Here is a 24050-nt window from a genome sequence, read left to right as displayed (position 1 = left end):
TTTGGGTGGTGGATCATTCTCAGCACTGCAGTGACACTGACATGGTGGTGGTGTGTTAGTGTGTGTTGTGCTGGTATGAGTGGATAACACAGCAGCACTGATGGAGTTTTTAAACACCTCACTGTCCCTGCTGGACTGAGAATAGTCCACGAACCAAAAATATCCAGCCAACAGTGCCCTACTTAACAGTGGGCATCAGGATCTTTTAAGTGAAGTTATCCTTCTTTTGCAAAAAGCTACCTTTTGCATTTCATAGTTCTAGACAAAGTCCCAGGACTCCAGGCTTTTAAATTTTTGGGTAAATGACAGGAAAGGCTTCATCTGTTGCCATGGTGGTGGCATCTGATGGTAGATTTGGACCATTTTTGTCTGTGGGCGGAAAACTTGAGTCCTCAGTCAACACAATTTCTCTTATTTGAACTGTGTGTTCTCTTGTATTTCACATGTTAAAAAATAACATTTGTGTCTTGACAACAATTGTGTCATCTCAAGAGTTCAAAAGTTTAACAGAGGCTTTATTGTCATTTCAGCTATATACAAGTACATATTGAAACAAAACAACACAGAACAAAAAGTGCAAGACAATACAATATACACCCTGCAGATAAACAACAGTACAATAAATATGAAGACCTACAATAAGTACAAAATACATTTCTAATCTAAAGAAACTAAGGGGGATGGGACCAAAGACAGGATACCTACATAGTACTAGGTAAATCATAAATAAGGTATAAAAACATATTCTGATATACAGTTAGCAGAGTATGTTTATGTAGAAGCAGATTAAAGGATAAGGTGCAAAAAAGCTCAATTGGATTGAGATCTGGGGAATTTGGAGTCAACACCTCAAACTCGTTGTTCTGCTCCTCAAACCATTCCTGAACCATTTTTGCTTTGTGGCAGGGAGCATTATACTGCTGAAAGAGGCCACAGCCATCAGAGAATACTGTTACTATGAAAGAGTGTACATGGTCTGCAACAATGCTTAGGTAGCATGGTAAGTGTCAAAGTAACATCCACATGGATTTTGGTTTCCCAGCAGAACATTGCCCAAAGCATCACACTGCCTCTGCTGGCTTGCCCTCTTCCCATAGTGCATCCTGGTGCCACATGTTCCCCAGGTAAGTGACGCACACTCACCCGGCCATCCACGTGATGTAAAAGAAAATGTGATTCATTAGACCAGGCCACCTTCTTCCATTGCTTTGTGGTCCAGGTCCGATGCTCACGTGCCCATTGCTGGCGCTTTCGGCGGTGGACAGGGGTCAGCATGGGCACCCTGACTGGTCTGCGGCTATGTAGCCCCATACGCAACAAACTGTGATGCACTGTGTATTCTGACACCTTTCTATCAGAACCAGTATTAACTTTGTCAGCAATTTGAGCTACAGTAGCTCGTCTGTTGGATCGGACCACACGGCCAGTCTTTGCTCCCCATATGCATCAATGAGCCTTGGTCGCCCATGACCCTGTCGCCGGTTTAGCACTGTTCCCTCCCTTGGACCACTTTTGATAGATACTGACCACTGCAGACCAGAAACACCCCACAAGAGCTGCAGTTTTGAAGATGCTCTTACCCAGTCGTCTAGCCATTACAATTTGGTCCTTGTCAAACTCGCTCAAATTTTTACGCTTGCCCATTTCCTGCTTCTAACACATCAACTTTGAGGATAAAATGTTCACTTGCTGCTTAATATATAGATAGATAGAGATAATCAGTGTAATTCACTTCACCTGTCAGTGGTCATAATGTTATGCCTGTTCGGTGTATATACCATAGTAAAACAGAAAACCATGCATTATTAGTTGGAAGTTTATAGATACTATGATCACTATGAAAACTAAAATATAAATGAAAAAAAGTCTTCAGTTACATTTTGTTTCTAGGAATATCTAGGAGTACAAATAATTACGAGACGTGGTTTTGTTAAAAATAATTTGTTAAAAAAAAAAATTTTAAAAAAAATTCTTGGTAAGGGTTGTTTTTTTTCTCTCTGAATAAATCTACTTAAATTAAAAGTAATTTTTTTTTCTCATTTGTGTGTAAGAATACACTCTGTTTCTTCATTCTTTGGGAATACATTTTAGAAAACAAATATCGCAACTGAAATTTAGATCTGAAAGGGAGTGAAAGTGTAACTTTCTTCTCCCTGTTTTCAAGACTAAATGGAAAATGGAAAGTGCAACAAATTTCACTAGACAACGAGTTTCCCAGTTATGTTACAAAAACACAATAATGAGCATGTGGGTGAGACTGAAGATATATAAACACAACATGTAGCTTTCTCTTTCAGTGAGGTCACTAGTTATAGTGAAAGAGAATGTGACACAAAGTTAGTTATATTTTAATTTGAGGGTGGAACTTCAAATGATTTGTTAATTGTACTCTGTGGTTATAGTTATTTTCTTATCAAAGTATAAAGTTAACCTTTGTTCCATATGGTGTTATGGAATAACTTAAGTTTGAAAGAAAGGATATCACTTAACTCCTATTCAACTGCCTACATGATTACCAATTATTCCCTTCTCTTCTTCTTGATGAAATCTTGATAGCCTATGTAGTTCGTGAACTTCTGCCAGAACCTTATGTACATTGTAACCAGCACAATCCAGCACAACCCTAAACCTATTAATCAACCATTTGCTTCTCTTTATATCACAGCATTCCACATCAAACCCATAACTACAGCCATACATTAATACTCTGACACAACAGGATTATTATTGTGCAAGGCACCTCAAAACCCCTCGTAACAGCTCAAAACCCACCATTAAACATACATAAATCAACCACGCTAACTTAACCACTGAACAGCTCCTACCTGATTCTTTTCAACTCACCTCATTTTCCATCCCATTTCAAAAAAATGAAAATAAATCCTATATTACATTGTTTTCACATTGCATGACGCATTAAAAATGGTGAATTTATGTCAGAACTGAACACAAATCAGCTTGAAATGCAATCAACTCACAGCTGTATTGAATTTCACCGTGTGCTGCTTTGAATGAACATTGTAATTTAGTTTTAGACAGTTAGTGCCATGGCATAACATAAGTAGTCGCTCATAGCTGTAACTTGTATACAGACGATTAGTTTAGTTACAGAAAACTCTTTGAGAAAACTCAAAGCTAAGTGGCTCTTAGGCAACATGGGACAAAATGCAATAACATAGCTAAATGATGGGCACCTTTTTACAGGTACACACACACAGAAAAACTCACACAGGCTTATAATATGTTTAGCCACTTGGTGATCTTTTTTTGTAAACGTCCATTCATTTTTGTCAGGGCTTGTTTGTTTGTTTGTTTATTAGGATTTTAACATCATGTTTTACACTTTGGTTACCTTCATGACAGGAACGGTAGTTACTCATTACACCAGATTCATTAGTTCACAAGGTTATATCAAACACAGTCACGGACAGTGTCTCCAAATTTGGAAATTAGAAATCAGAAATGTAGTGTCTCCAATTCACCTCACTTGCATGTCTTTGGACTGTGGGAGAAAACCGGAGCACCCAGAGAAAACCCACGTGGACATGGGGAGAACATGCAAACTCCACACAGAAAGGACCCAGACCACCCCACCTGGGGATCAAACCTAGGACCTTCGTGCTGTGAGGCGATTGTAGGGATTGTAAGCATTACCACAATCAATTGTTTAGTAACTTTTTAGAAGATGATCATGTCATATCTGGTTACTTTGGTCTTGGCTGATAATGGAACTTTTCTACAGCTTTGACAAATGTGATGTTGATGACTGTGGCTACACTCTCTGCGATTGCCATAACACTTTGTAATGATGCCAGCAATGTGTTTTACTCCTGTCCCAGACATAAAGGTTTGCTGGGCTTCATAGGGCATTCTTAGACAGCTTGGATTAGAAACCTAATGTTGATTAAGTCTCCCTCCATCTTGTACATGTTCCTTGCTGACCCTCCCCAATTCAGCTGGCTTCCACTTCCTCCTTGCCTGCTCACATTTGCATTTTGAATTAGTTCTTAATGCTCTTTGCCCTGAACCCTATGGGATTTGGTCTCAAAGAAGCAGTGGCAAACTGTGACTCTTAAACTCTGGTCATCTGACACAAGCCTCTATACACTGCACATGTTGTTTCATTCTGTTCACTTATACTCCTAAATAAACAGAATGAGTGGTTAAAGCAGCTGCTTTGCTTACATTGTATTTAGCCACTGAAGAACAACCATTATAAGAACAGTCATAACTACCATGTGTAGTAACACTACTTAAATGTATTATACTTGTTCGTGTGCTCAACACAACACTCTCTTCTTTAGGTCCCCTCTCCACCACTTCATCTAACTCACTCCCGAAATCTTCCTTCTCTTTTATCTCATGACTGACTTGTGGGGCATATGCACTGATGATATTAATCAGCAATGTCAGTTACAAGCTTCATACTCATCCCTCTACCAGTCGCACTTTTCATCTCCACTACATTCATGTACTCTTCTTTCAAGATTACTGCTACTCAATTTTTTCTTCCATCTTCACCACGGTAGAGCAGTTTTAACCCACCTTGGGGCAGTTTATGTTCCATGTCATACTCCCCTTCCACTTGGTGTCTTGTACAAATGCTATGTCAACCCTTCTCCTCTCCATCATATCAGCTAGCTGTCACCCTTTACCAGTCATAGTGCCCATGTTCAACATTTCAACCCTCACATCCACCTTCTTACCCTTTTGCTTTCCACCAGTATCCTGCCAACCAACAGTACTGAAGGCGAATGTTGTTAACCCAGACCCAGACTGATTTGGTATGAAAATATATGTATTTTTTTGCATAATTTTTACACCAAATGCCCTTCCTGACACAACCCTACCAATTTACCTGGGCTTGGGACCAGCACTAAGAGTGCACTTATATGTGCATCCTCAATGGTTTGACCCTTTTGAGTGCTCTCACCATAAGCAGAGAGCAAATGTGGGCTATGTTTGGACACTCACAATGGAACTTTGAGGGCTGGAGCTTGAAATCTCATAAACATAAACAAGCACTTTTAGGTTCTTGAACACAGAGAGCTCACGGTGCCCTCGAGGGTGGAGGCTTGGTTGGAAGGTTACGAGGCTCTTATTGAGGGACACACCACTGGTCCATCAGATTGGTTCTGGACCAAAATTTGCAGCTGGTCCATGATTTGCTTCAGAACATGCTCATGGCTGGCCAAAAACAGTGTTTTGATTCTCTATGGCAATTTTGAACTTGTCCTGCTCTGCTGGGTCCATGGCTGGCTGTAACATGGGTGATGAGAAAAACCATGCCAGGGTCTCACAATTTCACCTTTACCTTATCATTTTTTAAATGTTTGCTTTGGGGAAAATGCTTTGGCTCTTATGTTTTATGACATGTCTAAATAAGAAAGTCACAAAGAAAATGTAAAAATATTTTGTCTTGCCATGTTTCCAACGTAGTTTTATATAAACATTTTTCATTATTACATACGTTATTCAGTTTAGTCATATTTAACACCTTTATTTTTATAGGCTTTATTAGTTTTAATTTTAATCTTGGTCAGATCTGTGACACACACACAAATTTTGACTTCTACTTAGATATAGTACAATTCATATTTTTATGTTACTATTTGCACTGCTATTGTTTTTTAGTTAAAAATATTTTGTTATTATTATTATTTTATCTATTTCTAAAACCTGTGACTGAGCTTTGGCAATAGAGATGTCCATATGTGTCATGCCAATAAAGCTACATTTAAATTGAATTGTATTATTTTATGTATTATTTTATTATCAGTTATTGTTCTATACTGACTAATTTTATTTGTATGCCATAAAAAGTAATAATGATACTTCTTACATACTGGATAAATGATTTATGCTGTCTTTTATCTGACTTATCTGACTTCTGTGTGTGTTTGAACAGATTTATTTTTCTTAATTGTATTTAGTCTGTAATGCAATCTGAAAATATTGCTGATTGCTACTGTATTAACACATACTGGTTATCAATGTGTACACAACAAATGTGTAGGTATTTTGTCATAGACTGTTGGTAAAGTATTGACTCAGCATGTTTTTAAATGCCATTAGACATGTATAAGGATACGAACAGATGGTCGGATACAACTGGTATAGTTTATTTGAATACCTGACTGTTAACCACAAAATGTACAGATTTCTGGGAAAATCATTTTGTGACAGGACAGGGAGGGGCATCAAAAACAGTGGTTAGTTTTAAAGCCTAAATAGATAAATAGATAACTGATTGCCGATACATTAACCTTTTAGTTTAAAAAAAGAAAATCATTCGTTGATGTTAATCTCCTGGAGGAAAAAAAATCCATTTGTTTAATTTTATTAATTCATTCAATTATTCTTTCAGAATTTGTATTAGCAAAGAAAAAAAAAATGCATGAATATACAATTTAATATTTGAGTTTATTTTAATACTAGATCTATCTCTGAAAGAACTGTAAAATAAAACAAAACACTATGAGTTGTAGATTATTCTATATAAGTATATCAGTATATTAGTATATATTGCACATTATTGCACATTTTATGCCCTGTCTAACCATGCTTTGAGTGTGTGTGTGTGTGTGTGTGCTGAGTAACGATTAAGTCCCTGAGGACTTGGGGCATTTGGGGTTTAGGTCTAGTCATTTCATGACAAACAGCATTAAACAGCAGATGTGACTCGACCTTAAGTTGGAAATTGCAGTGTCACATTGATTTTCAGCACAGCTGTGGGGAATTTGGGGCATTGAACAATTCCCAAAAAAATGATACATTAACATGAAGTATATGTCTAAGAAAAACCACAAAATAATGTCCCTAATCAAGTCTAAGCTTTTTGCACATATCAAAATAGCTTATTATACCCACCGCATTTCCATAAAAGTAGGGATATTTTGTAAAATGCAGTAAAAAAAGAATCTGTGATCTGAAGTGAGGGCCGCTATATAGAGAATGAAGAGTGGAAAGGCAGTTGGCCCAGATGGCATAATAAAGGAAGCATGGAAATGTTCAGGAGAGATGGCAGTGGGGTTTATAACTTGATTATTTATCAAAATCTTGGAATGTCAGAAGATGTCTGAGCAGTGGAGAAAAAGTGTCATTTTTCCAATTATTAAGAATATTTTAAGAATAAGGGTGATGTACAGAGCTGTAGTAACTACAAAAGGATACAGTTGATCAGACAAAGCAAGAAGAAATAAAGAGGTGAGGATGTGTGAGCAGCAGTATGGTATTATACCAGCAAAGTGCACCACAGATGTATTCCTCGCTTTGAGAATGTTGATGGAGAAGTGTAGGAAATACATATGGAGGTATACATTGAAGAGAAGAGGAATGAAAGTTAGCAGAAGTAAAAGGGAGTACATGTGCATGAATGGGTTGGGGTGAGGTGATGGAAGTGTAAATACGTGGGTACTTTGAGTGTACAAAGTAATGGAAAATGTGACAGAGAGGTTAATAATACAATAAGAGAGTACAGTCAGAGCGGAATGGGTAGCATAGAGTGGCAGGGGCAATCTGTCATAGAAGGGTATCTGCCATAGTGAAAGAAAAAGAGTAAGGGATGCTATGTTGTAAGGCTTGGATGTGGTCGCACTGACTAAAAGAAAGGAAGGGAACTGGAGGTGGCAGAGATGAGGATGCTGCGATTCTTATAAGGAGTGACAAGGATGGACAAGATTAGGAACAAGTTTATTAAAGGGACAGCACTGGTAGGATGTCTTGGAGACAAAGATAGAGAGGAGAGATTGAGATGGTTTGGGCATGTGCAGAGGAGGGATGAGAGTTATATTGGGAGAAGGGTGCTAAGGATAGAGCCGCAAGGCCGGAGGAGAAGAGCAAGGCCAGAAAGGAGGTTTACAGATGTGGTAGGACATGCATGTGGTTGGGGTGACAGAGGAGGATGTTTAGGACAGGGAAAGATGGAGACAAATGATCTGCTGTGGCAACCCCTAACAGGAACAGTCAAAAGAAGAAGAAAAAGCAACTAAATAAGCTTGACTTTAATCTGAAGTGCACAAAACCACTCAAATTATTTTAGTACACCGATCAGCCATAACATTAAAACCACCCCCAGGTTTCTACACTCACTGTCCATTTTATCAGCTCCGCTTACCATATAGAAGCACTTTGTTGTTCTACAATTACTGACTGTAGTCCATCTGTTTCTCTGCATGCTTTGTTAGCCCCCTTTCACCCTGTTCTTCAATGGTCAGGGCTCTTCCAGGACCACTACAGAGTAGGTATTATTTGGGTGGTGGATCATTCTCAGCACTGCTGTGACAATGACATGGTGGTGGTGTGTTAGTGTGTGTTGTGCTGGTATGACAGGATCAGACACAGCAGCCCTGCTGGAGTTTTGAAATACTGTGTCCACTCACTGTCCACTTTATTAGACACTCCTACCTAGTTGGTTCACCTTGTAGATGTAAAGTCAGAGGCGATCATCTATTGCTGCTGTTTGAGTTGGTCATCTTCTAGACCTTTATCAGTGGTCACAGGACGCTGCCCATTGGGCGCTATTGGCTGGATATTTTTTCGGCTGGTGGACTATTCTCAGTCCAGCAGTGACAGTGAGGTGTTTAAAAACTCCATCAGCATTGCTGTGTCTTATCCACTCATACCAGCACAACACACACTAACACACCACCACCATGTCAGTGTCACTGCAGCGCTGAGAATGATCCACCACCCAAATAATACCTGCTCTGTGGTGGTCCTGGGAGAGTCCTGACCATTGAAGAACAGTGTGAAAGGGGGCTAACAAAGCATGCAGAGAAACAGATGGACTACAGTCAGTAATAGTAGAACTACAAAGTGCTTCTATATGGTAAGTGAGGCTGATAAAATAGACAGTGTGTGTAGAAACCAGGAGGTGGTTTTAATGTTATGGCTGATCGGTGTATGGGTGCATTACTTTCCTGAAACATTTTTAGAAAGAGTGTTTGCACCACAAGCTGCAGGAGATCCTAAAAAATGGCCCTATATTTGTTGGCTGTTAAACAACCCTGCCAAGCAATCGTTAAAACTATTGATAGACAGATGCTTCTAATACCTTATGTATTCTCTACTGTACAGAGAAGTACACAGCATCAGACTTTGTGGATTTGGTGTTCATCAAACATATGTAAAAAAAATTGAGAATCTATTAAAAGTTGATTTATCAGATCATATAAGGTTTTTTTTTATTTCTCAGGTGTCTAGATGTTGTGGTCCTTGCAAAAAGTGCTTGACAAAGGTTTGCTAAATTAATTCCTTGCCCATGTGGTTATATCAGCTATTGTTGAGTGTTGAAGATCATGGGCGTTCAGCTTAAGCTTGTGCTCTTGGCCTTTACGCACTGAAATTCCTCTTGATTCCTTGAATCGTTTAATGATATTATACACTGTAGAGGGAGAAATATGCAAATCCCTTCCAATCTTTCATTGAGGTTCATTGTTTTTAAACATTTCAATCATTTTCTCACACATTTGTTGACAAACTGGAGATCCTTTGATCATCTTTGCTCATCAAAGACTCAGCCTTTCCTGGATGCTGCTTTTGTACCAAACCATAATTACAATCACCTGTTGACATCACCTGTTTGGAATCACGTCATTATTTATTATTATGTTTTTTCACCTCATGTGAAATGAATGTGTTGCAGGCCTGAAATGCAGGAATGAAGGTATATTAACAAATGAAATTAAGTTGAGCAGACAAAACATGAAATATATTGGGTTCAAACTGTCTGCAATCAAATAAAAGTCAAAGTAAATGTAAGGAACACTGCATTTTTATTTTATTTGCATTTTGCTGTCCATACTGTCCCAACTTTTTCTGATTTGGGGTTGTACATAAAAAACAGATGCAGAAACTAGGATAACACACCAAACTACACAGACAGTCAACTGTTATCTTAAAATACTTGAAGAAATGAAAAAAAAAAAAAAATTTATGCAGCTTATAATGAATGCTTACTGTTTGGCTGCGTGAGTGTATGTGCTTAGAGTGCGTGCGTAAGTCCTTGTGTGTGCGCGCACATCTGGCCGCTGAGTTGTGGTCTCGCGGCGCCTCTTGCACGCAAATTATAAGGAAATTTGTGGCTGAAATTCGAACGACATGAGTTTCAAATGTCTAAATTTCAGAGGGAGTGAAAGGTAAGAACATGGTTCTGGGTACAATAATTACCTTCATTATTATTATTATTATTTATATTATTATTGCTGTTGTTGTTGTTACAATAATTATAATAATTATATTATATTAATAATTCTTAATATTGTTATTACAATTATTTTCTCATTATTACAACTATTATTTTATTGCTATTATTATTGCTATTATTGTTATTATTATTATTGCTCTAATAAACTTGTGTTCTTGGGCTGGGGGAGGGGGTGTTATTGACAGTGTAAACCCCAAGCCTCCAATTAATTCAAGCTATAATTAATGATTATTATTATAATATTGTATTGTTGTTGTATTAATAATAGTAATAATAATTGATATTAATACTAATACTGCTACTAATAATAATATTAATAATAACAATACTATTACTACTACTACTAATAATAATAATAATAATTATTATTATTATTATAACATAATATAGGTTTATGAAAAAACACTTTTTTTTACATTTTTTAGTTTGAACATATACAGTAAGCTACATTTAAATTAATGGCATTTGCTATTTTCCTTTTGTGTGCACCTTATTTTATTTTATTATTTTATTTTTATTTTATACATTTTATGAATTTACCGGACTCATGTAAAGTAAATGATTCTTGCAGTTTATTTTTTCTCAATTGTGGTAAATAATGCAAATGCAGGTAATTTTTAGAATATGATTAAAAGCATAAATGTGCATATTCCTCTCTCTTTTCTCTACATGCACCCTCATTGTGAAGGTTGAACTGTGGGCATGGCAGGAAACGGTAAGCTGCGCCAGTGGCTTATAGAGCAGGTGGACGGAGGGAAATACCCGGGGCTGGTGTGGGAGGACCGAGACAAAAGCACATTTCGCATTCCGTGGAAACACGCCGGCAAGCAGGATTACAACCGCGATGAAGACGCTGCGCTCTTTAAGGTGCACCCCCCCCCCCCCTCTCATCATCAAATAACTCAACACTTCTTAACATGACTCTTAACTCCTTATAGTTCATGACTCGAAACTTGACTCACTTTTATGGGGAGAACATTTTACTTTCTATAAAGCTCTATTCATTCCAAAACCATAAAAATTACAGTTTAAACCATATTGTACTGGCACAAAGTAATGTGGTCTAACCAAGGAAAAACCCATACATTAAATTGTAACCTGTATTGAACAAAATCTTAAACGTTCAATAAAGACCAGTGATGGAAAGAACAAACAAACAAATAACAATTATTATTAAACAACAAAAGCAGCAGCAATAATAATAATAATAATAATAATAATAATAATAATTTTATCAACTGCTTCATCCTGGTCATCGGCCATCCTCTCCTCTCAGACATAACCAATCATGTCTGTGTAGATGCCCGGCTGGTCAATGGCATAAAATTTAAACCCAGATGTCAGCAGAGGTGGGGTAGCATAATAGACCTCTGAGCTAATAATAATTATAATGAATGTGCCAGTGAGTGATGTGATTGAGTAAGTGAGTGGGTGAGTGACTGAGTGAGAGAGTGTGCGTCATTCTGCAATGGATTAGTGCCCCTGCAGGGGGTTTCCTGTCTTGCACCCAGTGCTTTCAGATAAAGCTGTAAGTGAAAATGAATACACAAATACATAATAATACTAATCGATTTGTATAAAGCATATCTTGACAAATAAAATAAGTATTAAAAACATATATAAATAAATCAAAATATTCAAAAAGGGTGTTAGGCAAAAATCCAGAAAAACCCAGTTTACAGACTGCTGGAGAAGGGTTAACTATCATGCTATCCAGAATATCAAAGTAGGTGTTTAGGTCAATAATTGACTAATGTACAGATTTGGGTTTTGTTTAGAAATTACTACTTCTGTAAAATGGAATAACATTACTCATTGCTCAAACACACTACTCATTACTTCTTTTAATTTAAGGTACTTTCTTAAACCCATAGAAGTCGGCACCAACTTTAAGCATTTAAATAGCTTGCTACTGATTATGTTTAGAATGTTACAAAAAGCTTGGCAGCACAGCTCTGAACACATTGACAGCAGTTTAATGGTGAGATGACTTACTGTTAATGCATTCTGTCTAATATAAAGAAATTGTTTGCTTAGAAGCATCACAGTAACCAGACTGTCGTTAAGTTAGAAACGTTTAATTTGACCACCTCTATTTTGTTACCATCTGTTGTTACTGGAAAAGGAAATCAGATTACAGGTATTTTCATTTGTATGGGTGATCCTTGACTAATTTGACATTTGTTATGTGTTTTTTCCATGAAGGCCTGGGCACTGTTTAAGGGCAAATATCGTGAAGGGATTGATAAACCAGACCCACCAACATGGAAGACAAGACTCCGTTGTGCACTCAACAAAAGCAATGACTTTGAGGAACTGGTAGACAAAAGTCAGCTGGACACATCTGAGCCCTACAAGGTGTATAGGGTCATTCCAGAAGGAACAAAGAGAGGTAAGAAGACGTTAGAAATCATTTTTAGTGATAATTGCTATCATAACTGATAGCTATTTTGTTAGACTATTCAAGGCAGAATTATAGGGTGTTACAGACCTTACAGAAATATTCTAACATTTTTAAGCTGTTGATATATACCGATCAGCCATAACATTAAAACCACCTTCTTGCTTCTACACACATTGTTCATTTTATCGGCTTCACTTACCATATAGAAACACGTTGTAGTTCTACAATTACTGACTGTAGTCCATCTGTTTCTCTGCCAGGACCACTACAGAGCAGGTATTATTTGGGTGGTGGGTCATTCTCAGCACTGCAGTGACACTGACATGGTGGTGGTGTGTTAGTGTGTGTTGTGCTGGTATGAGTGGATAAGACACAGCAGCACTAATGAAGTTTTTAAACACCTCACTGTCACTGCTGGACTGAGAATAGTCCACCAACCAAAAATATATCCAGCTCCAACTCAACTCAAACAGCAGCAATAGATGAGCGATCGTCTCTGACTTTACATCTACAAGGTGTACCAACTAGTTAGGAGTGTCTAATAGAGTGGACAGTGAGTGGACACGGTACTTAAAAACTCCAGCAGTGCTGCTGTGTCTGATCCACTCATACCAGCACAACACACACTAACACACCACCCCCATGTCACTGTTACTGCAGTGCTGAGAATGATCCACCACCCAAATAATACCTGCTCTGTGGGGGTCCTGACCATTGAAGAACAGGGTGAAAGCAGGCAAAAAAAGTATGTAGAGAAACAGATAAACTACAGTCAGTAATTGTTGCTTCTACATGGTAAGTGGAGCTGATAAAATGGACAGTGAGTGTAGAAACAAGGAGGTGGTTTTAATGTTGTGGCTGATCAGTGTACATCACATCACTGTGCTCGGGTGGTGTTGTGGTAAATTGCACTAGTTCCCTACTGTTGGGATCTAGGGTTTAAATCCCCAGTGGTGTTACTGGGTCGTGTTTTGAGCCCATCTAGTAAACACTGAGCACAAGGCGAGAATACACTCTAGATGAGGCGCAGTTTATTACAGGGCATCACTAATTTATTAAGTCACTCAAATTCATGGGCCATTTACAGCACATAATCCAACAATGGCCATTTTTTTTTTGGTAGAAGAGCATCAGATTATCGACAGAAAACTCACACACCGCTTCGCCACCTGAGAAATGCTGTTTTTTTTTTTTTATTAAGTACCATGTTAATTTTGACTTTATATGATGATTAGTAATAAACAATATGAATCACGGTGCTTTTATCTATTTTTCCTTTCAGTGTCAAAGTCTTACGAGAGTCCTTCCACAACCACAAGTCCCCAAAACCTTTCACTGTACCAGCAATACCCATCTCTGCAGAGCCAAGTACAGGTTTTATTTTAATCACTGGCAGAACTTTTATGAGGAATATTTCTATAGTACTGACACTGGTATGCCTATATTATGAGCCAGTTTGACAGAAGTGTTGTTCTTGGCACAGGTTTCTAACTATCTGTCTCCCGCTGAGAAAGGATGGAAAGACTTGCCGGAACAGACTTCACTTTCAGATTTCTACCACCCTTACAGTCAAAACTCCTACACCCCGCACTGGGAGCATGGTAATATGTGTGTATGAATGTATGTTGCCTTGAAAAATTATTTAGCCCCATAAACTAGCATTACATTTTAAATATAAATAATTAACCTGTGCATTGTGTCAAATTTGCAAAAGAAAATTATTATTTTTTAATTCTTACTCACTATAATTGTAGCTTCAGTCTCATGCACATGAGATCAGCAGCCGCTAATAGACTTTTTATAGTAAACACCTGTGTATTTGGTTCAATTACCTCATGAGGGCTAATAGTCCATGTCTAAGTAAAAACTGTTATTTTGGTGAGAAACCCCCCCAGTCAAATTACAGAAAAACACAGATCTTGAAAAGGATAAAATACTACACTTAAGTCACTAAATATACAAGCCCAAATCAGAAAAAGTTGGGACAGCATGGAAAATGTAAATAATAAAAAACACAGTTTCTTACATTTATTCATTTCATTTTATTTGATTGCAGACAGGATGAATCTGAGATATTTCATGTTTTATCTATTAATAAACATCCATTCCTGCATTTCAGGCCTACAACACATTCCAAAAAAGTTGGGACAATAAAGAATTTACCAATTTGTAATGTTGCTATTCCTTTTCACCACACTTAAAAGACGTTTTGGCACCAAGGATACCGAGTGATTTAGTGTTTCAGATTTTATTTTGTCCCATTCTTCCTGCAAACACGTCTTAAGATGTGCAACAGTACGCCTGAAATGCAGGAATGGAGGTTTATTAATAAATGAAATTAAGTTGAGCAGACAAAACATGAAATATCTCAGGTTTATCCACAAAGTTGAATCAGTTCATCTGGACACTAGTTTGTTGTAGAGATACGTGTCATCACTCATCCAAGTGACTTCTTCAGTCTGAGCTGATGGTGAATTACCCCAACCTTATATGCAGCCGATTTGCATAACGACTGATCACCGCCCATTGCATAACAATGAAACCGGTGATCAGGTCCATATGCAAATCACAATGACCATTAATTACAATGGCCATGTGTGCCTTTCACATATGATTGGGGTATAGCTCCTATTAAGGCGTTGTAAGATGGTGAGAGATGTACTCTCGGTTCAGGGATGGTCATTCCCTCTTCATTATGCAAATCGGCTTGTATCCAGATGAACTGATTCAATTTTGTGGATTTGTGTATCTGGATTATTGAGCATGCATCAAGAAAATCTCAGGTTTATCCTGTCTGCAATCAAATAAAAGTCAAAGTAAATGTAAGGAACTCTGTATTTTTATTTTATTTGCATTTTCCATACTGTTGTACCATACTGTTGTACCTTCAAGTTTAGTTCAGGTTATCATAGACAGGAAAATATAAAACTATCACAGATTAATGTCCAACCACCTGTTTTAAGTTAGTTTAATTAACTTCAAAGTCTTCCCAACAAATTGGCACAAAGTCATGTGGTCATGTGGACCGCTTATCCAATTAGGGTCGCGGGGGGTGCTGGAGCCTATCCCAGCTTTTTAATAGGCACAAGGCCAGTCCATCGCAGGGCAAACACACATACACACATCCATTCACCTAGAGGGCAATTCAGTGTCTCCAATTAACCTGACTGCATGTTTTTGGATTGTGGGAGGAAACCGGAGCTCCCGGAGAAAACCCACACAGACACGGGGAGAACATGCAAACTCTGCACAGAAAGGCCTTACAACGCCTGGGGATCAAACCCAGGACCTTCTTGCTGTGAGGCGACAGTGCTACCCACCGAGCCACCGTGCCGCCCTAAGCAAAAACTAATATATTAAATTGTAAGCAGTATATTTGATGTAACTGTAACAAGGCACATAAACCAGGTAACACTATCTGCATGCTATTGTAAAATATGGTGGTGGTAGCATTATGATTGGAAAAGGCATTCGCACAGACTGGCAATCTGGTTTACTGTCAAATTATCTCTTGCCAAAAAGCTTAAACTGGGAAGAAAGTCCAAGCACACTGACCCGAAGCACACTGCTAAAGAAACTATGGAACCTTAACCTTAACTTTGTCAAACGTCCCTGCCAATAATGTTTTTCAAATAATTTTGCAAATCTAACTAAAAAAACATTTGTGGAGAGGAATGAGACTTGCTGCATTACACTGTGAGATATACACTGATCAGCCATAACATTAAAACCACCCCCTTGTTTCTACACTCACTGTCCATGTAATTAGCTCCACTTACCATATAGAAGCACTTTGTACTTTTACAATTACTGACTGTAGTCCATCTATTTTTCTACATACCTTTTTATCCTGCTTTCACCATGTTCTTCAATGGTCAGGACCCCCACAGGACCACTAAAGAGTAGGTATTATTTAGGTGGTGGATCATTCTTAGCACTGCAGTGACACTGACATGGTGGTGGTGTGTTAGTGTGTGTTGTGCTGGTATGAGTGGATCAGACACAGCAGCACAGCTGGAGTTTTTAAATACTGTGTCCACTCACTGTCCACTCTATTAGACACTCCTACCTAGTTGGTCCACCTTGTAGATATAAAGTCAAAGACGATCACTCATCTATTGCTGCTGTTTGAGTTGGTCATCTTCTAGAGCTTCATCAGTGGTCACAAGACGCTGCCCACGGCCACTGTTGGCTGAATATTTTTGGTTGGTGGACTATTCTCAGTCCAGCAGTGACAGTGAGGTGTTTAAAAACTCCATCAGTGCTGCTGTGTTTTATCCACTCATACCAGCACAACACACACTAACATATCACCACCAGTGTCAGTGCAGTGCTGAGAATCATCTACCACCCAAATACCTACTCTGTGGTGGTCCTGGGAAGAGCAAGAAAGAGCATCATTGGAAGAACATGATTCAAAAATAAAGTGATAAATTGATAGAAATCAATTATTTGATTGATATTAATTTGATAACAAATAGAATTAGGTCTACATTTTTTTCAAAGCTGATTTACACAACAATTTTGATGTCTTTGTAAATTTGGCATGGTGTTAATTTTACATTAACTTATATTAAAATGTGTGTTGTTTTAGGTTACCAGATCAGTAGCTCATTCTACGGCTGCGGCTCCTTAGACTATTCTCCATCCCCTTTTAACATAGAGCAGTTCATGCGATCAGTGGAAGCCCTGGCTCTTTCTGGTACACTTGAATTATACACAGACACACACAGACAAATGTCTTTCTGCTAATATTATTTGCTAATTTTTATAACTGTGTCAGACCCTAGGCTACAGGTTTCAGTCTACAGTGGGGAATCTCTGATCAGAGATGTGACTGTGTTTAGTGTGGACGGCTGCAGATTGGCCCCTTATGTGGAGAACCAGGCATATGGAGGGCCCGAACTAGTATCCCTTCCTCACTGTGAAGGTACAGAGCTTGAGCATGGTATTCTGCTCTGGATGGCTCCCGATGGCTTGTGTGCCCGTCGTCTTTGCAATGCCAGGGTCTACTGGGAGGGAGCATCTGTCAGCTACACAGATAAACCTAATAAACTGGAGAGGAACCAGACCACCAAACTTCTGGACATCCAGCTTTTTATGACAGGTAAGAATATATTAATGTCCAGCAAATGAGGCAGTAACTAAAAGCTAACCTCTTTACATAAACATTTTACCCGGGCGCTCAGGTGGCGCAGCTGTAAGACACTCTAGCACACCAGAGCTGACATTTCGAACTCGTTCGAACTTGTTTCGAACTCATTCGAACACCATTCGTTTAGAATCTCAGCTCTGCTATCCGGCAGGCTGATACTCTGTATCGGTATCGGTCCGATATTGGCCCAAATCCCTGGATCGGATATTGGTAGGAAAAAAACATGTAATCTGATCCGATACTGTTGCTATATATAAATAACAAAATGTAAATAAGGCCATTGTTTGTGTTTAAAGCAAATAACAAACGAATATACAGGGGTTGGACAAAATAACTGAAACACCTGTCATTTTAGTGTGGGAGGTTTCATGGCTAAATTGGACCAGTCTGGTGGCCAATCTTCATTAATTGCACATTGCACCAGTAAGAGCAGAGTGTGAAGGTTCAATTAGCAGGGTAAGAGCACAGTTTTGCTCAAAATATTGCAATGCACACAACATTATGGGTGACATACCAGAGTTCAAAAGAGGACAAATTGTTGGTGCACGTCTTGCTGGCGCATCTGTGACCAAGACAGCAAGTCTTTGTGATGTATCAAGAGCCACGGTATCCAGGGTAATGTCAGCATACCACCAAGAAGGACAAACCACATCCAACAGGATTAACTGTGGATGCAAGAGGAAGCTGTCTGAAAGGGATGTTCGGGTGCTAACCCGGATTGTATCCAAAAAACATAAAACCACGGCTGCCCAAATCACGGCAGAATTAAATGTGCACCTCAACTCTCCTGTTTCCACCAGAACTGTCCGTCGGGAGCTCCACAGGGTCAATATACACGGCCGGGCTGCTATAGCCAAACCTTTGGTCACTCGTGCCAATGCCAAACGTCGGTTTCAATGGTGCAAGGAGCGCAAATCTTGGGCTGTGGACAATGTGAAACGTATTGTTCTCTGATGAGTCCACCTTTACTGTTTTCCCCACATCCGGGAGAGTTACGGTGTGGAGAAGCCCCAAAGAAGCGTACCACCCAGACTGTTGCATGCCCAGAGTGAAGCATGGGGGTGGATCAGTGATGGTTTGGGCTGCCATATCATGGCATTCCCTTGGCCCAATACTTGTGCTAGATGGGCGCGTCACTGCCAAGGACTACCGAACCATTCTGGAGGACCATGTGCATCCAATGGCGGTGCCGTGTATCAGGATGACAATGCACCAATACACACAGCAAGACTGGTGAAAGATTGGTTTGATGAACATGAAAGTGAAGTTGAACATCTCCCATGGCCTGCACAGTCACCAGATCTAAATATTATTGAGCCACTTTGGGGTGTTTTGGAGAAGCGAATCAGGAAACGTTTTCCTCCACCAGCATCACGTAGTGACCTGGCCACTATCCTGCAAGAAGAATGGCTTAAAATCCCTCTGACCACTGTGCAGGACTTGTATATGTCATTTCCAAGACGAATTGACGCTGTATTGGCTGCAAAAGGAGGCCCTACACCATACTAATAAATTATTGTGGTCTAAAACCAGGTGTTTCAGTTATTTTGTCCAACCCCTGTACATTCCAACATAGTGCCAGCTCACTCGGCAACTGCTGTAACTTGATGACATCATTAACATGTGCCACTGACTTCCAACTCACCTGCAGCAGCCATTTAGAAATTAAAACATGCTGATCTACTTTTAGCATTTAAAAAAAATCATCTACTACTGCCACAACTAAAAAACACTGTTTAAACACAATAAAAATTGCTTTATAAATGATAAATCACTCACCTGAGATAAAGATCTTGTCCCAGCTTGGAGATCTCTCACATCCTCAACCATTTATCCATCAGTGTTATGAAATAAAACAAACTATACCGTTTCCCGTTTAGCCACAGATGTCCTGTTCAAAATCCGACAGGGTTTAATAATCTGAAAACATGACAGAACTTTAACGTAAAATCTCAACTCTGCGACAATTCTAATTGGTCCATCACGTTTGATTGACATCCACATCTTCCAATTGTAGACACTTTTGTTAAACAAGCCAAAAATGCTGCTAAATGTTCTGTGTGTAAAAGTTAAATAAAAAACAGCAGTTTTGCATAAGTGTGATGTAGGTTCTGAATTTATTCCTTTAGAATATTTGTTTCACAGTCTGAGCATTGTTATTTAGATAGCTTGTTTAACCATGGTGCATTGAGACATGTATATTACTCCTTAGTTGTTTGAGAGGAGAAATGACGGTATCGGATTGGTATTGGTATGGGCAGATACTCAATTTGCAGTATCGGTATCGGACATGAAAAAGTGGTATCGAGCCAGCCCTACTTCCTACCCAAAAATCCATACCTGGCAACCTCTCAGATTTTAAAACTGATCAGAAAGAAAGGAACATGTAAAAGATCTCATCTATAAACCCATTCACATTTCTTTTTTTCAGAATTACAGAGCTGTTATTTACAGGCCCGTCCTTTACCTCGTTTCCAAGCGCTGTTGTTTATTGAGCAGGACTACAACACTCACCTCAACAAGAAGACCATAACAGTTCAGGTATTAAGAGCACCAGTCTCATGACACCAACTAAACAGATTAGACAGTATCAGCCTCGGATGTGATCAGCAGAGACACAGCACTATTATTTATATTTACTCTGTAGTTATGACATGCAGACAGTGTTCTCAATCTGTATTATATGTGCTGGATAATGTGTGACATACCGTTTAGTGAACAAGCATGTGGTTTGCATCACAGCCTGTTTTAATCATTGCCATTTATTGAAGTTCTCTTTTGAAAGCATGTACAGGCGTATAAAATTTTAATCTTTGATTTTATCTAGGGGCGGCACGGTGGCTTGGTGAGTAGCACTGTCGCCACAGCAAAAACATCCTCGATCCCCAGGCGAGGCGGTCCAGGTCCTTTCCGTGCAGAGTTTGCATGTTCTCCCTGTGTCTGCGTGGGTTTCCTCCAGGAGCTCCGGTTTCCTCCCACAGTCCAAAAACATGCAGTCAGGTTAATCGGAGACACTAATGCCTAGTTCACACTACACGATTTTTTCCCTGATTTTCGCTCGGCGACTGGTCGGCGGTAGATTTGCCGGCTCGGGAGCAACTCGGCGTTCGCTCTCGATCGCTAAGTGTGAACTACCCAACAACTCGATCCGACCGGTTCGCCGAGTGCTCGGCGACCGGATCGAGATTTCTAGCATGTCAGATATCTGATCTGAGTTGTGCGACTGGCAGTGAGTGCTATGTCGAACAGCCAATGAGAACGCAAGCTACAGTGTGAGGGGAAACGCAGGAGAGGAGTGTAAACAGGTGGGACAGGGGGATAATATAGTTTATATCAGAATACACCGGCACACACACACATTTTACAGTGTTTCTGACTTGATCGTTCTCTACAAAACATAACACCAACACTGCATTGCAAAAATATTTGTTAAACTCCAACTTACTATGGAACAATCCATACTGTTCGTGTTGCCAAATACACTCAGATTCATTTATTTTTCCTCCTTGATTTTACGCTGCACATCAGCGCACAAACACTTTGATCACTCGCTACTTGTTGACATGCATTTTTGGACGTGGTATCATTAAATTCCTCGTCACTTCTGACGTTTGTTTTTGTAAAAAAACAAACAAACAAAAAAAATGTAGTTTGGGAGACCAGAGAAGCTCGCCTGCGATTCCAGTTGGTGATAGATGGTGTAGTGTGAAACCCCCTATCACCGATTAGTCGTGTAGTGTGAAATACACACCGAATGAAAGACTCCCGAGTGCAAAAGATTCAGTCGTGTAGTGTGAACTGTACAGTGATCCGGCAAATCAGAAAGTCGTGTAGTGTGAACTTGGCATAAATTGCCCTATAGGTGAATGGGTGTTTGTGTGTGTGTATGTGTGTCTGCCTTGCAATTAACTGGCGCCCTGTCCAGGGTGTTACTGTGTGCCTTGCGCCCATTGAAAAGCTGGGGCAGGCTCCAGCAATTCTCATTCAAAAATGAGAAAAGGTGTCCAAATACATTTGTCCATATAATGTAGTTGCATGTGGCAAGTCGAATGTATGTATCTACCCAGTGGGACTTTACCAGTGATTTTTACCTACAGGTGGAGCCGCTATTTGCTCGCCAGCTGCTCCTTCTGAGTCAACAGTACAGCACACACCACATGAGAAGCCATGACCATGCACCACTGCTGTGGGAACAACTGCCCCCTTCTCAGAACTACTATACAGCCAGCTCTTACCAGCATAACACTCAGCAGGATTAAACTCGCTCTCATGCCTTCATGAAATCCTGTCTTCTTTATCACATTGTATTACAGAAATGCCATATACACCGATCAGCCATAACATTATGACCACCTCCTGGTTTCTACACTCACTGTCCATTTTATCAGCTCCACTTACCATATAGAAGCACTTTGTAGTTCTACAATTACTGACTGTAGTCCATCTCTTTCTCTGCATGCTTTTGTTAGCCTCCTTTCATGCTGTTCTTCAATGGTCAGGACTTTCCCAGGACCACCACAGAGCAGGTATTATTTGTGTGGTGGATCATTCTCAGCACTGCAGTGACACTGACATTGTGGTGGTGTGTTAGTGTGTGTTGTGCTGCTATTTTTAACCACCTCACTGTCACTGCTGGACTGAGAATAGTCCACCAACCTAAAATATCCAGCCAACAGCGCCCCATGGGCAGCATCCTGTGACCACTGATGAAGGTCTAGAAGATGACCAACTCAAACAGCAGCAATAGATGAGCGATCGTCTCTGACTTTACATCTACAAGGTGTACCAACTAGGTAGGAGTGTCTAATAGAGTGGACAGTGAGTGGACACGGTATTTAAAAACTCCAGCAGCGCTGCTGTGTCTGATCCACTCATACCAGCATACTGACCATTGAAGAACAGGGTGAAAGCAGGTTAAAAATGCATGTAGAGAAACAGATGGACTACAGTCAGTAATTGTAGAACTACAAAGTGCTTCTATATTTACATTTACATTTTCGGCATTTAGCAGACACTTTTATCCAAAGCGACTTACAGTATTGTGACAGTATACAGTCTGAGCAATTGAGGGATAAGGGTCTTGCTCAAGGGCCCAACAGTGGCAACCTGGCAGTGGTGGGGCTTGAACCGGCAACCTTTCGGTTACTAGTCCAGTACCTTAACCACTAGGCTACAACTGCCCTCTATATGGTAAGTGGAGCTGATAAAATGGACAGTGAGTGTAGAAACAAGGAGGTGGTTTTAACGTTTTGGCTGATTGGTGTAAATATTAACTTCTACCTATTGCAGCATACGAATTCTTTTAATATGTTAGTTCTTAGTGAAATCTACAGGGTGGTGGTGGCTGAGGCCCCACAATGGATTGGCGTCCTGTCCAGAGTAAACTACCAACAATTTACTACATTAAAACCTGATTTATTACAAGTTAAGAGAAATACTGATGCATTAACACAGCAAAGAGATAATAGAAAGCAATTATGAACAATGCTCTGTATCTGTACAGTAATGTTACTAGAGTACATCTGTTGTATTATCTGTTGCTATGCATTACTTTTGTTAGCTCCTTTACCTTTTTATAACCAATAACCAGATATTTTTTGGATAATGGTACATGTTTAGTCTAGACTGTATTAAACACAATGACATTGCTTTGTTTTTTTATGATTAAATGCCATCGCTGGATAGAATACTGCATTAATTCTTTAGCTTATCTTTGTCAAGGCCCCTGTCATTAGAGTCAAGATCAAATAATTATGTGCTGATTTAATATTGTGTAGATCTTATATTAAATTAGATTAATTTCTTCCAGTTTAGTTATATACCATTCTCCTATGCTGACTACTCAAGCTGCTTGCGCCGATTGTAGCGTATCCTGCTGTAATCGCAGTCTGCCTTTTAAGTCTTGGACAATTTGTTGTTTTTCTTGGAGGCTAAATTCTGTGTTTGGTGTCAAAATGCCAAATTTATACTGTATATTTATAATGCATATCTACATTTATGTTGTACTCATTTACCACAGACAAGGCCTCATAACACAAGAGACGTACCGGTTTTTCTTCTTGAAGCACAAACTTGTATTCACTTTCCCATCTTTCATTAAATGACCTCCGTTGGCTTCAATTTTCTCTTCTTGTACATTTTGGGATTATTTGTAAATATTTCTCAACATCACTTGTTGGAAAACTGCCTCAGTTAAACGCTGATGTGGAAACACTGCTATCTAGTGGCGGGATGCGGTCACTTTGCGGGTCACAAAATCAACATGCGTTGTGGAAGATGCAGTT

General features: G+C 39.3%; 1 protein-coding gene across 1 annotated transcript; it reads left to right on the top strand.

Moving 5' to 3' along the window:
- Nucleotides 1–10876: 10876 nt before the first annotated feature.
- On the top strand, nt 10877–22032 carry irf4l (interferon regulatory factor 4 like). The gene is given in 8 exon segments (XM_063001172.1): nt 10877–11074; nt 12413–12599; nt 13894–13979; nt 14095–14212; nt 17206–17313; nt 17395–17718; nt 20198–20307; nt 21864–22032. Coding segments are annotated over 8 exon segments (1293 nt in total). The 3' UTR covers nt 22026–22032.
- The last annotated feature ends 2018 nt before the right edge of the window (nt 22033–24050 follow it).

Source organism: Trichomycterus rosablanca, chromosome 9, assembly GCF_030014385.1.
Source record: "Trichomycterus rosablanca isolate fTriRos1 chromosome 9, fTriRos1.hap1, whole genome shotgun sequence".
In the NCBI taxonomy this organism is placed as follows: domain Eukaryota; kingdom Metazoa; phylum Chordata; class Actinopteri; order Siluriformes; family Trichomycteridae; genus Trichomycterus; species Trichomycterus rosablanca.
The sequence above is the reverse complement of the archived record's forward strand: the minus strand, read 5'-3'. Positions and strand labels throughout refer to the sequence as shown.